Source organism: Amphiura filiformis, chromosome 10, assembly GCF_039555335.1.
Source record: "Amphiura filiformis chromosome 10, Afil_fr2py, whole genome shotgun sequence".
In the NCBI taxonomy this organism is placed as follows: Eukaryota; Metazoa; Echinodermata; class Ophiuroidea; order Amphilepidida; family Amphiuridae; genus Amphiura; species Amphiura filiformis.
Window position 1 is genome coordinate 13563885 of NC_092637.1, and position 15726 is coordinate 13579610.

A 15726-nucleotide genomic window follows, 5' to 3' on the forward strand; every position below is an offset into this window, starting at 1 on the left:
TTAAAATGTTATTTACCACATTTTAACTTTGATGTTACCTTTTCCATGTTTTAAATCTCAGGATATTTGTCAGTTTTAATGTTAAAAAGAATTGCACACAATCTTGCCTTCATTGGTTGGGTTGTGAGCAATTGGGAGTAGTTGTCTTTTATCAAGTAACAATTGCAATAATGCCGTTCAAAGTTTTAAGTAAATAAGTTCAGCTCGGTGGATCTCGCTTGGAGGGCGAGGGGGTTATGTGGAGATGTATGGTCGTGCGCCCCCTCCAGCCAAAGCGGGTTCTTCCGACTTTTCTTGTTGGGTTCTCCCCCGATAAGGCGGGATCAAAAAGAGGGAGAAAGACTGATGGAATCCCGCATGTGTTAGTGATTTTAAGATGAATAATAAAAGGCTAATAAAACTGTTCCTGAAATAAACCATGAAACCAATTTGTCTTATTCTGATCATCACCCTTTTGTCGTTGTGGCCCCGAACCTCGGCACGCAACATTATTCTTATTTTATTGAAGATATTTTTCATGTAAAGTAAGTTGGCAATGACTGAGTTCGTGCATTGGCCCGATGCATGCCACAGTAACACATGGACATTGTGTTTACAATCAAACCCGGAAGTAACTGTGTGTCCCCATGTTGACGTCATCATTGAAAGCGCCCAATTTGAACGATTTCGTTTTGTAATTTAGGGGGGGGTGCCAATATCCAATCTTTGCATGGAGATTATGTCTATCCTGGTGCGTTAGGCAAATAAAAAATATTCTTTTCTGCTTCCTGGCATCACAAGCTTTCCATTGATATATAACTTTATTTTCAATGAGGTTCACCTTTAAAATATTTTCGATATTTTACAATTACCTATTATGTGTAACCTTTTAATATTACGTTCAGATACCACGTTATACGTCGTTTATTTTATAAATCAAAATATTACTACCGCATTATTAAATAGGCAGGATCAGAATATTGGGATTGTAATGGAAAGATAATCTGCACGACTTGCGAATGAAAATAGAAAATTAATACAGTCATTTCAAAGTAAATAATGGAGATGCTAAGCTTTCTCGATCTCTAACATTTTAATGACTTGTTTCTCACTTCTCAGACACCCACCTGCGTCGCGCAAGCGACGGGCCATTATTTCGATTTTTACATCACCCTGACTGCCCCCCACTTTCAAAATCGTTTCGCCGCCCCTGATGGTATCACGCTGTATAAATGTCAGTAATTCCATTAAGGAACTAGTCACATTTACAAGGAACATTTTACGTGTTCTTTTTGCATGAATGTTTGAAAGGGACGACATTTAAAGTTATTATGTAAGTTTTAAAGAATTTGATTTTCCAAATATATCAGGTCACTTTCCTTTAACTAAACAAATCGACAGGGTATTTCTCAGTATTAATACATCAATCTTATATGAGCCAAGGAATTTCCATATTTGTTGCGGTTCTTCGGTTAAGGCCAAGTAAAAATAAAAATAGGTTTCTCGTCCGGGTTTTTAAAAATTAGGAGGATGAGGGGCTTTTTATTTTCTATTTTTTATTGGAAAACGACACTAAATACCTGTATTTGGCACCATATTGGGCTATTCCAGATAAAACATGCACCCCCCCTATAGAGGGCAACGGAAATCCAGATTTTTTGGTGGTCTTTGGGGCTCGGAATTCCAGCCTATTCTACTTATGCTGTTCCAAATTCCAGCCTATTTTGCCTATGCTTGGCGCAAAATTTCCAGATTTTTCCACCATTTTGTTAGTCTGAAGGCATAGAGGGTTTGGGAATTCCAGGTTTATTGTGTTTATCCTTGGTTGGATTTCCAGACTTTTTTGCCTCTGGTCAATAAAATAATCCATATTTTTGTCCATTGAGGTGCTGGAATTCCAGATGGTTTTGTTAGTAATTTGTCGGGATTTCCAGCCTTTTGTGCAAATAGATATCAGGAATTCCATTCTCTTCCAGGTTAATGCAATTTGTCATTATGTATGTGCATAATGTATGTTGGGGCGTTTTCTCCCCCCACAAGTTGGTGGTACTAGTAGTTATAATCATCATGATTGACAGCCCAAGTGACCATGACAACCAACATTCTTCAGTTCTTGTTGAGTAAGCCCTAATTATTAGTAGGAAAGAAAAAGAGCAAGGTACACCAACTTGACGGAAAACAAGTCGCAGGGTGGCGAATCAGACCCCTCCCCTGCTCAGTTGACAGATATGTTGTGACAAAATTTACAATTTGCATCTCCTTTTGGCCTATTTTAGACCAAAATCTTGGTAAAGCCATTTGAGTGAGTAGATCTGCGACAATCATGTTGCCTTGCCCACAGGACCATCAAAAGGTAAATCCGGCCATATACCAGGTATATGATATACACATTTTAGGCTATTCCAGTTGAAAGACATACACCCTGTATCATGGAAGACATTACTTTAGTCTCTCACACAGGGGGTGTAGAATGAAGTCACCCCCAAGAAAATGGTTGCCCTGAAAATAAGCTGTTTCTTTACTCAATTAATGAGAGTTTCATTGAGTAAAGAAACAGTTTAATTAATGAAAACAAGTTCACAGAAAGCAAGCACACTTCGCGAGGGGTTTATTTTTGCGGATTTCGCGAATGGAGTTCCATCCACGAAATTAACACCTCGCGAATATATATAATAATGTATTGCAAGTATAGGGCAAAACTAAGCATCGCGAAAATAACAATTGCAAAAATGTCTCTGTATGTAACTCCAAATCGCGACAATAACTGTACGCGAAAATTACCACTTAAACAGTAATTTAGTACGAGCAGAGAAACTCTCTGGACTGACCTTTCACAAGTTCAACAAAAGTCAATACTATTACGTAATTGTTTGTTCATGGGACATAGTGCACACACACTTCATCCATGCAGTACAAAGTGTTATCTGTTTCCAAATTTCCTGTGTGCTTTATTTTAGCAGATTTGGGTAGCTACCGTATTAATAAACTGAGGAAAATATTATTCTGTGTATGAAAAACAAATCAACCCATCGTGGCTTGGGGTTTTAATAACAGGTTTAATTTCCGGAATTGATTGATTTTCAAAGATGGATACAAATTTTAAGTTTAGCATCAGTTTTTTTTAATATTTTGTTAAGTATTATAAAATGTTGCAAATTAAAAAAAAAATTAATAGTATCAAAGGCTATCCTTCTCTACGGGGCCAACCGACCCGGAATTTGTTTTTTTGAGAATTAAAAAAACCAAACATTTATTTTGCTTAAATCATAGAAAATATGTTGGTATTAAAAAATTCTTCAGATTTTGGTGATATTTTAGGGTAATTTCAAGATAGCCTCTCTCTAGAAATAAAAATACAAAAAACACCCGACCCTATACTTGAAGTTGAAAGGTACGCCCGTAGAATAGGGTGGGTTTTTCTTTTTGTCGCCAAAAATACAATAAATAACATGACACCATAAAACAGAAATTTTGACAATAATAGTTTTTTTTCTGATCATTTTAATGTAAATTTTGACCAAAGTATCAGCAAATTATGATATAGCTAGATTACACATAAATATAAAATTTGACATTTAAAAATCCAAAAGCATAAATCAAGAAGTGCATATTACCGGTATTACTATTATTAAAAATGATTTATATTAAATGATGCTCCCCGTCTTAAAAAATCCGGACATTGAGTTTTTTTTACATGTTTTGCATTTGGAAAATGTTCCATTACAAACCAAATGTCAGTCGAATTCGTCTCTATGGATTGTCTGAGTTGATAACATCTGAGGGATAGGCCTATATGAATCCAATATCGTACTATAGCTAAAACTACTGTTCTTTGAATGGAACAAAATGCAGATGTTCAATCGAAATATATGTGAAGATGAGCTCATCTTCTCTGATGTTATGCAAAATATGGTAATATCAAATATCATCCATTTTATTGTTTTATTATTCACGGGATGTGATTAATTAGCATATTATAAATTTGATGAGGAATTTAAATATTTATATGCCATTGGGTTTTGTGTATAGGGGATGGAGGAAAAAAACTTTGATTGATAATGTCATTAAAATATTAAGATACCCTGCATCTCGTTTCTACTACTCATTATAATTATCATTAAAGTTTTGCTTTTGTAAAGCCTACAATGTTCTAGCACATCTAAAATTCTCCTGCATGCTGAGTGAACATAAAAAGGTTGAATAACACATGGAGATTAAAAAAACGTAAGTAAACAAAATCAAACGAAACTGGTAATTTGCACAACCTAAACCACAGAGCAGTACATGTATTAAACAGAACAAGATCTTGTTCATGGTTGTTTGTTTAACCATGGATATTAATTATCCTCTTCAAACACATTTTAAAAGGTTCCATGACTTGGCAAACAAAGTTATACACACTTGTGTTTATAATACATGCAGTCTTCACAGTCACTCCAGGCTGTTTTGGATCGGGGGGGGGTCTGCTTGATCAGCAAAAGAGATATTTCTCCCATCTTCTGGTATTACAGTAAAGCTATCATTTGCTGCATATTTTGCTCAAATTTGCACTTCTTACATGATTGTAATTGCCCAATGCTATCTGAAATACCATGTAAAGGACTAAGCCTCCAAAGTAAAATTTAGAGGTTTTATAATAAAACTGGGATCCCCCAAAGCTCTACAGTTAAGCGGCTAAGTCGGTTTTTTACTTTTTACCTCATTATTTTCGCTTAGTTAAAACTGAGACTAGTAAACCTGAGACTGTTGGTTTACTAGTCTCAGGTTAAAATGATCAGAAGACCCCTTGACAGTAGACTATGCCATAGTCGAATTTTATTAAAAATATGTTATTATTAGTCATGATGAACCCATTTCGTTGAATACAAAATTATACTGATGTTTATTAAAATTAAAGTATTCAATAGTAAAATGGTCATAAAGAGTTAAAAATATCAGATAATTAGTGACAATAAAAGTAACTGAATGCAACATTATCTTGCATAATTATAATGACTGACTTTAATACTGAACAATTCTGATTTTGGAAGTACCAGTTTATTGATAGCGAACCCCAAAAATCCTGGAAGCTAACAGAGGGAGTGCGGTGACTGAAAAGATCAGATACAGATGTGAAAATCTATCAGTTGCACACAAATCAATATAAATCAGAGTTTTATGCTTTAAATGTAATGGCCCGAGTATGCAAAATGGGCAAGTGGACTACGGAGAAGTCTACCTTGACAGATAAAGTGTTACTAGTACCGTAGCAGTAATATTATGTAATCATAGTAAATTTTGACAAAAATGAAGAACAAAATTAAAATTTTACCAAAATCGTACATTATGTCTTTTATAATCTCCAAAATAGGAAAGATAAATGGTCTATGGTAAAACCAAATTTATCGAACGTAATCAAAACAATAAAATTATTATTTGGCCAAAACAACAACTCTGTCCCTGCCCCTTTGAGGGATTCTGATTTTCGCCAGCTAAGAGCTGGCTATCTAATCGGAGATCGTCTTTGTTTGCTAAAGAGATTACGGGGTACTAGCATTGGTTTGAATTACTTTGCGGAACTTTTTATGGTGAAAATATATATGTAAGACCTGTTATTCGATTTGTAAGAAAAAGAAAGTATGCTTTGCCGTTTTAACGAATGAAAACGAGTGAGAATTTCAAAAGTTATGGTTTGAAGGAAATATAACATTAAAAGTTATATATATGCCAGGCCTATAATAGTTTCCACAGCATATCAACGAAAGAAAATGATAGTATCCTTGTTATCAGGCGTTCTTAGATTTACATTTGCAGACCTCCTGGAGATCAACACAGCATGAGATGTGAGTGTATTGATAATAACATGATTAAAACCTTTATGGACCTAAAAGTCAAAGTAAAAATATCCTATATCCTGTATCGTTTTATGGATAAAATGACTCAAAATGTCATTTATGAAATAATTGATATCTTAAACATCAGTTTTGTCTTTTCAACAGGAAAAATTCGATGTAAATTCAAGGCCTATTTTTGATATGGGTACAATTGATATACATGTAGGCCTATTGAACAATATCAGTCTTTATACATTTTATAATGTGCTATGTATAAATTGCGAATTAATATATAAATTAATATAAAATTAATGTGCATGTATAAGGCAAGTAGGATGGCAGTTTTAGCCAATTAACTAAAACTGCAGTGTATTTCTTTATATTAATAATGAGCTAAGGGTGGCCTAAAAGGCAGAAAAGACAAAAAGACAGAACAATTTGGAGTAATTAATTAAAGAGTTGACAAGAAGTTATAGGAGTTAATGTTTGGTTTTTCTGTGTGCATGTTCTTATCATTGATGGTTTGGAGCAGGCGGCGAATGGCATGATAGAGCCGGCAGCTTGTGAAACGGCCCGGCCGTATGGCATTTTCCAAATACTCAGTTAGTTTTGGGGGTTTATTATCAAACCCCATGGTTTTAGCTTGTATTTATATTATTTATTAACATATAGGCCTATTTGTTTGTGAAATTTCAAGCGTTGTAAATTTTCAAAATAATCCCATTCAATTACACGGTTGACGATGAAAATGCAATGCGACCACCACCTGGTTTGGTGGACTGTCATCCCGGACTGTCATGGAACATGATGGATCATAAAAAGAGTGATCCTAAAAATGCCTTCCACCTAAACTAATTACAAGACCTCTTCTGCATTGAAGCTGGCTTCCCCTTTTAAAGGGAATTGGTATCTTCTTCTTTTATTTCTTGCATAAAAGTGGAAAATTAAAGTTAACATATTGGCAATACAATTTGCTTCCTCCTCTTAATGATCAATTTTGCATTGTAGAAAAAAAATAAAATGAAAAAGTTCTCCCTTTTTAAAATTTTTTCTGTCAGTGTCGTTTTTAGCTGTGGGCCTACTATGGAGTGCAGCCTGTAGTGTAGAGGTGTATCTTACTGACTTGCTTTTAATACTGACTTTCTAACTTTTATAATTTTATAATATATAGTTACCCTTTGGCTCTAAAATCATAATTGCAAGACTCTGAATTTGTAAAGCTATGTAGACCCTACCGAATACTGGCCACTCGTCCTTTATACCGTATTTAAATAAAAGTCTCCCCTCCATAAAAGTACCACGGGGCAATTCATAAAATAATACCATAACACATGTGATATGCTGAGGAAGCCTGATTACCTTTTAAAATAGCTGAGTGGGAGGGTTTTCAATGAAATATTTTTTCATGTCAGTGAAATGATGCCATTTGCCCCCACATCTCATATGCACAGTTTATCCCTTACATACCCTGTGTCTTGAATAGCTATATAGCCCAACCCTGTGGTTAAGAGGCTAGGAAATAATTCCTAATATCTCATACCCTAGTTTGTATGCCTTTATCTAATCTTGCCCCACATGACAACTTACTATTTAGCCCTTAAACCCAGCAAAGAGTCTGCTCAGTGTAGGAATTTTTTAGCCTTTTTTTTATAAATATGTTTGCAATTGGCTTATAACCATCACATGCTGACAATGCACATAACTGATTGGTTAATCAAACTAGCAGGTCATGGTCAGGCCTAATCACAAAGTAAACATATCATCTGTAAATAAAACTATGCAGCAGGCGACTTACTTCAGAAAAGGTTCAATATAACTACATTGCATAAAACTAAGTCCATTATCTATAGTTAATTGGTCAAATGTTTATTGACTCTTGTAATAACCCATGTGTAGTAACCTGTATAATATTAGTGTTCATAAAAGCAGGACTATGAGACAAATATCCCTGACCCTGACAAAAACTAGCAAGAGCAAATGGCTGTGTAATTTGTTTACTTTAGTAATAAGGCATCTTGCATACATGTACAATTTTCATTTTATTTTATTTATTTTATTTATTTATTAGACTTTATACTTCGTAGTTTATAGCCAAATTTGTTTCCTGGAGGTGACTTAATAAAAATTCCTTTAAAAAAGGAATGGGGCGCCCAATGTGAGCTTGGTCGTGATGTATTGAATTTCATGGTGTTTAGATTTGGTATTATTATCTCATGAAACCCGGTGACACCTCATTATAGAAATCAGACCTGTTGATAGGTTGTAAGAGGATAGCCTTTTCCAGTCACGAATTGGGCCAGAAAGTTTTGCTACTTTGCAACGCAATAAAAACCCTAAATGCAAAATGAGATCCTGTAGTGTAGGTGGCTTCGAGGTGGCTTAAAAAACTAAATGCAAAATGAGGTTTAAAAAAATATTGTTTTTCAGAGTCAAGACACAGGTATCATTATTAAGCCTCATATCACTTATTTATTGTTGAATAAGTGCAGAGTAGGTTAGATATGAATATTAAATGTTAGACCAAAGTAGCTCAAAGTATATGTACTATACACCTGATCCGTGAACTTATCTTTTTTAAAGACAAATTCTTGTTTGTGTAAAAACTGAAGCATCATAATGTGTAAAAGAATATTTTAATATTAACTGTACATCATATATAGCGATTCGTGATACCCAATCATGCTTCAGTTTATGTGGTTTAGGAAGCAGAGAATTTATTTCAATTTTATATACGCCAAAATATTTTCTGAATAATAAAAATTAACACTGAATTGATGGCGGAAATTTTATGTAAAATTTACGTAGGTCCCCACTAAAGATTACTGTTTCGTCTTTATGGGAATTTAATCTTTTAATATCTGAAAGAACTTTGGGGACCTACGTGGACTACGAATCCAGACCGTCTTACAAGAAAAATGGTAGGCTAGGCTCCCTACCTTGCAGGGCACGTGCATGCACGAAATGAATTGTGTATGTATCATAGGCCCCTCGTATTGTTTGTATGCGCCTGAGAATTCAACAATATTAATAGGCCTAATGCTAGCTCTACACATTAATGTTTTTAAGCAGATAAAATTCCAAAATACGGTACATGATGCAGTCATGTCTACAGTGGAATTCACCACGACCTTTGCAGGACTTAAACCCCATTAAAAGCTATTAAACCAAGATAACACTCATTGAAAACAGCTCAACTGATTAAATTATATCTTCTCTGGTTAAATACACGCAACATATGTTTCTGCTTTACATGTACAATGGAGCAATGAGCTGGTATTATAGTTTCAGTTGGGTGAACGATTATAAAGCGAACGCTAGAGAACAATTCTGTGTGGGCTTTTGTTTACGAAATGAGACAATACTCTGCTTATTGTTAACCAGCGTTCTTGAAAATGAGAAGCATGGTGGTTTGCAGACTTAACACGGGTTGGAAATAATTTCTTCATATTTTTGGTGTTATCTGTCGTTTACATATCCTTCCTAAAACACCAAAGTACGAATATTTCCAAACATCTAAATTAGCTAAAAAATTTAGGACATGTTACAAAACTATATTTTCTAGAATTGGCCGGTTATTTTCACACACCGACGTTAACTAGGCAATTACCCATACTTCTAACATACGCTATTTGTAGAGGTTACGCGTCAACGGTAAGAGCACTGTGTATTGTGTATAGGAAAATGGACAGTAACTGCAGTATGACGTTTTCTGTCTTTGCTTGTCACGTGGTATGTTGAAGTAATGAAGTAATTGAAGTTGTGATTATATGTTCAAATTTTCAAGATGGCCCCAACAAGTCAGTTGGTCAGGGTACAGGCGCTGGTAATATGTCGATACTGTATACATGATAGCGGTGCAGCGTGGGTTCGAGCCCCACCTCTGCCGAACTAAATTTCCTTTTTTTAAATTTCATATTATGTTAGGGAAATGTGGCTGGGGGAATTTATGTATGACGAAGAGTGGTGTGGGTCGATAGGTTCATCCCCTGCAATGGTGATCCCCAGCCCGACTTGGGTCTTCACTCTTCATTCTAGCTTGTGCGAAGATTTTGTGTTTTTATAGGCCTATTTGTTTAAAACAGCATCACACTCACTCCCACAGCCCACACCCCCACACACAACGCATGCGCATCACAGTATAGACATATGATATCCCTATTATCATTGATTAAATATTTTGAGCTCAAAATGTAGAAATATACACTTTGAGCTCATCTTATAATAATAGCTATAACAGGGCAAGGAAAGAACTAGGTCACTTTATTATTACTTGATTCATGTCGTATTTTATTCATAGACTACATGTCGTATGTATACGGACGTTGAAACTTTAAAAAGTAACAGTCCCCAACGAATTTAGATATGAGCTCTTTGATGTCCACTCCCCAATCAGGGAATTCCCTTTTAACAAAGGAGCACCTGCGTAGTACAAGGTACTGCGGCAAGGTTGCACTCGTTCTACTTGATGTGGCTTCATGTATTTATCATGCAGCCTATTATAAATATATCTATTTCATTCAAATACAGGTATGTATTTAATATAAAAAACAACATTTGAGGCTTTAGGTATTTTAGTCTCAGCTCAAACCAAAGTAAGAAAGTTTGAATTCTTATGTACCGTAAACGTTCGCCTAATGGCGCACATGGCTCCTTTGCCTTGGGGTAAATTTCATGTACAAAGAGAGAGCTACCTCCTCTAAAAAATCACAACAAGAATTAAGGGTGTGTGCATGCCCTTATTTGCTGGTGGGAATTTTGTGGGAGGGCGCTTTAAGTTTGTGTCTAAAATACCAGTTATATCAAAGGGGCCCATAGCGCCATTAGGCGAACGTTCTACGGACTTCCATTGACAATACAACAATATTCGTGTTGTAAAGTAGGGTAAAAAGATCTAGGCCTCAAGAAAGAAAGAACAGGAATAAATAAAGAATAATTAAGGACATAAAGAAAGAATTTTGCCCTAATGAATTTTTAGAAAGAGCTGAAGCAAGAAACTGAGTTTCACAATACAATCCTTTTATAGTTCGAAATGTGTGCTGCCGACAGAGTATGCGTCCCTTTGTGTGGTTCAGTTCATGGACCTAAAGACCCGGTTTAACAAGAATGTTAAAATTATGTTACGCCAATCAAACATTTTTTAGGCCTAATATACATTATATTATCATTGATTAAATATTTTGAGCTCAAAATGTAGAAATATACACTTTGAGCTCATCTTATAATAATAGCTATAACAGGGCAAGGAAAGAACTAGGTCACTTTCAGTAGTGTACGCAGGAATTTTTCAAGGGGGTGTGATGATAAAAAATAAATAAAAAAATGGCCGCGTAGCGGACATCGCGTCGAGCTTGCGCGACGCGAGGGGGGGGTCTGAGGGGGGGTGTGCCCCCCCTCAGAAGTAAGAAACTTTTGCAAAATGAAGACCTAATTGAAGCGATTTGGTGGACCATTTTGGTACTATTAGCGTGTAAAATTTTAGTCTGAAAAAGTCAAAAATTCGTGAAATGACGCATGACAGTCCATGAAGCCTTTTGTGAACAAGTTTTCCCTTTAATTGTAGGCCTATAAATTGTGTTAAACACAAATTGGTAAATGTCGAAAGCAGAAGCAAAATGGCCACTTGTTTATCCACTCTGCAGGGGGTGTCTGAGGGGGATGTGCCCCCTCAGAAGTTAGAAACCTTTGCAAAATGAAGACCTAATTGGAGTGATTTGGTGGACCATTTTGGTACTATTAGTGTGTAAAATTTTAGTTTCAAAAAGCCGAAAATTTGTGAAATGACGGTCCATGAAGCCTTTCGTGAACAAGTTTTCCCTTTAATTGTAGGCCTATAAATTGTGTTAAACACAAATTGGTAAATGTCAAAAGCAGAAGCAAAAATGGCCACTTGTTTATCCCCCGGGGTTTATCCACTATGCAGGGGGTGTCTGAGGGGGATGTGCCCCTAGCCGCAGTCTGTGACCCGCACGGACGCAACCTCTCTGGATAGTATACTAAATAGCAACAGAGCCCGAAAGTAGTGCTAATGTGCCCCCTGAGAATTTTGAAACTTTTGCAAAATGAAGACCTAATTGGTGCGATTTGGTGGACCATTTTGGCACTATTAGTCTGTAAAATTTTAGTTTCAAAAAGCCGAAAACGAGTGAAATGACGGTCTACTTGAGGTGAACAAGTTTTTCCTCCTCAGATATGTTGCAAAATGAAGGTCCAATTGAAACCATTTGGTGCATAATTTTTACACTATTTCAATTCAAAATACTGTCTAAATATGCTTTATTTTAATATATTCTTTTGAAAAGCGATTAGATTTAGATTACTAAGTAAAAATCATCTGAAGTACATAAAGCTTGCGTAGACGTACTAGCACCATGTTTTGACAGAAAAAAAAAAAAATGCAAACGATTTTCAGATGATAACATGGCGCAATTAAATGCGGTGTAAGAGATACAGTTTTGAAAGTGTGATGATGGGGTTGACAATTTAAACTTTTAAGTACGTTGCTGGGGTGTGGGGTGTGTGGGAGGGAGGAGGGGTGTAAATATGTATACCCATGGCAATTAACAATTAAAACCTTTACGCATGTACGTTGCCAGAGGTGTGATGATGGGGGGAGGAGTGTTGACATGTATCAACAATAAACACATTTACATATGTTGCCGGTCAATACCGGGGTATAGGGGTGAGATAATTTGTGTGGGGGTTGTTAAGTCATCTATAGGCTTATGATATTATTGTGATAGTATGTCCCCTATGCCTTGCTCATCTTCCCCCTCCTCCCCTCTATCTCTCTCCCTCTCTCTTTCTTTCCTTTTCTTTTTCCCATTTTATTTTTGGACAGATCCAAGGGGGTGTTTCACACCCGTAACACCCCCCCTGCGTACGCCAATGGTCACTTTATTATTACTTGAGTCATGTCGTATTTTATTCATAGGCTACATGTCGTATGTATACGGACGTTGAAACTTTAAAAAGTAACAGTCCCCAACGAATTTAGATATGAGCTCTTTGATGTCCACTCCCCAATCAGGGAATTCCTTTTAACAAAGGAGCACCTGCGTAGTACAAGGTACTGCAGCAAGGTTGCACTCGTTCTACTTGATGTGGCTTCATGTATTTATCATGCAGCCTATTATAAATATATCTATTTCATTCAAATACAGGTATGTATTTAATATAAAAACAACATTTGAGGCTTTAGGTATTTTAGTCTCAGCTCAAACCAAAGTAAGAAAGTTTGAATTCTTATGTACCGTAAACGTTCGCCTAATGGCGCACATGGCTCCTTTGCCTTGGGGTAAATTTCATGTACAAAGAGAGAGCTACTTCCTCTAAAAATCACAACAAGAATTAAGGGTGTGTGCATGCCCTTATTTGCTGGTGGGAATTTTGTGGGCAGGCGCTTTAAGTTTGTGTCTAAAATACCAGTTATATCAAAGGGGCCCATAGCGCCATTAGGCGAACGTTCTACGGACTTCCATTGACAATACAACAATATTCGTGTTGTAAAGTAGGGTAAAAAGATCTAGGCCTCAAGAAAGAAAGAACAGGAATAAATAAAGAATAATTAAGGACATAAAGAAAGAATTTTGCCCTAATGAATTTTTAGAAAGAGCTGAAGCAAGAAACTGAGTTTCACGATACAATCCTTTTATAGTTCGAAATGTGTGCTGCCGACAGATCAGAGTATGCGTCCCTTTGTGTGGTTCAGTTCATGGACCTAAAGACCCGGTTTAACAAGAATGTTAAAATTATGTTACGCCAATCAAACATTTTTTTGGCATAATATAGAAACTAGTAGGCCTACATACCACATATTGTTATTGAAAACCTGTAAGGAGAACAGCAACCCTTCACAAAAGAGAAGCTTAATTTTAGTGGTTACCTAGGATACCAACACCAGTGGCGTGCGAAAAGGGGACAGGGGATGTGCCCCCCTTTGTCAAAAAGATCGGGGAAATAATGCACCTAATCGGGGGGAACTGGGGAATTAGTTATTAAATTTTAAAACAGTCAGAGAATCGAGACCCCTGAACCAGACTTTGAAAACCTGCGTACGTTACTGCCAGGCCCAAACGCAGGATTTTTTGTTTGGGGGGCGCTGATTTTGAAAAAGTGGACTTTTTTCCAAAGGGGGGCGATTTTGTGAAATGTGGACTTTTCCCCCCAAATTTGGACCTTTTTTGACCAAAAAACCATAAAAAACCGGATTTTTTTGCTCGCTACGCTCGCAAATGCTTCAATTTGGGGACTTTTTGAATACTTTTGCAAATTTGGGGAGGGTGCAATCGCACCCCCGCCCCCCCCCCCCCTGCGTACGGGCCTGGTTACTGCCAAACACACGCCTTGGTGGTGGGCCTATATTAGGCCTATACATGTAAAACATCATAGATGACTTGGAATAAATGCAGATAAAGCAAATATAATGTAACCTTTACAACAATAAACACCTATACACGCCTAAAATAACTCTAAAAACCCTAACATGGAATTCAAGACTTTTTGGTAGTCAATTGAAAAATTCCAACTTATTTGTGTAATTTTAGATACCCTCTATAGAGGGCGATGGAATTCCAGATTTTTTTGGTAAGTCAATTGAAAATTCCAACTTTTTTTTGATAATTTTTAAAACCCTCTATACCCCTCCATGGAATTCCAGACTTTTTTGCTAGTCAATTGAAAAATTCCAACATTTTATTTGGGTATCTTTAGAAACCCTCTATAGAGGGCAATGGAATTCAGATTTTTTTTGGTAAGTCAATTGAAAATTCCAACTTTTTTTGACAATTTTAAAACCCTCTATACCCTCCATGGATTTCCAGATTTTACATGCACTAAACAGGGCCGGAAATCCAGGTTTCTTCCTCAAGTATGCTTTGGAATTCCAGACATTTTAGAAAAAAAACATTTTGCCCTCTATAGGGGGGGTGCATGTTTTATCTGGAATAGCCCATTTTGGATATTCGACATACAGATTGATATCTGAGAAAAAGGAGGAGACCCTTTTTATTTTATTGTTTTGAGAGGTAGGCCCCTCTAGTGATCACAAAACTTCTTAAATGATGTATTATGTATTTACGAAGCTGTAAAATAAGTTTCACGTTCTGAAACATCTTTTTCAACAAGTTATAACTGAAAGTTTACAAAATAAAAAGTAATTTGAAAAATCTTCAAAAAAGGAGGGAAGGCCAATCAAAACGAGCTCAGTTACAAAGTGGGTGTATTCCCTTTCCGAGAAAAATCATGCACATGGGGCCGAAATGACACCGCTTATATTAAGTCTTGGGATTTTATAAAAACCCAATCATTACTCTAGTGTGTCAGCTTTATTTGTCTCAATATTTTAGTGCAAACACCGCTATATAGTAGGTCATGCTCCCTTCCAAAACGCCTTAAAAGCAACAGAAAACCCAACTCACCTTTTTCGGATTCATATTTCCAACTATTTATGCCGCTGTATAACCAATTTCACCAAATATGGCATGTAAAAAGAGCTAGATCCTTTGGTGCATGTCGATGTACGGCGAAAGTTAAAAAGTTCAAATCTCTGGATACAAAGTGTCTCATGAAAAATGTCCCTTTCTTATCCGCATTTCGAAGAATCGGCATTCAAACGAGTATGTCTATAACACTGGCGTTTCGAGGCGATCAACAAAATAGGCCTTATATCACTGTCGCGAGATGCCGCTGAAAATTTTCTGAAAAATCTTCAAAAACGCGAGAGGAATCGCCGATACATTTCTTCAGTAATTTCAAATCTACAGGCCTAACTACAAACTTAATGAACATCGCGAAATATTTCGTTGTCCTCTTTAATGCCATGTAGACCAGCGCCACTTAAGTCCACTTAAAAACTCGGTTAATTAATATACATCTTCGTCTATTGTCTCTGTGCCAATTAATTATCATCGTATAATTCATATTGATAAGAGACAGC

The 15726-nt window shown here is 36.3% G+C and overlaps 1 protein-coding gene across 1 annotated transcript in view; it reads right to left on the reverse strand.

Moving 5' to 3' along the window:
• The window catches only part of LOC140162130 (carbohydrate sulfotransferase 11-like), a 35893-nt gene extending 20429 nt beyond the window's left edge, over positions 1–15464 (reverse strand). Inside the window, exon 1 of the mRNA XM_072185406.1 lies at positions 15209–15464. Coding sequence (XP_072041507.1) covers positions 15209–15223 — 15 coding nt within the window. The 5' untranslated portion in view covers positions 15224–15464. The remainder of the gene's footprint in view (positions 1–15208) is intronic.
• Between the last annotated feature and the right edge of the window lie 262 nt (positions 15465–15726).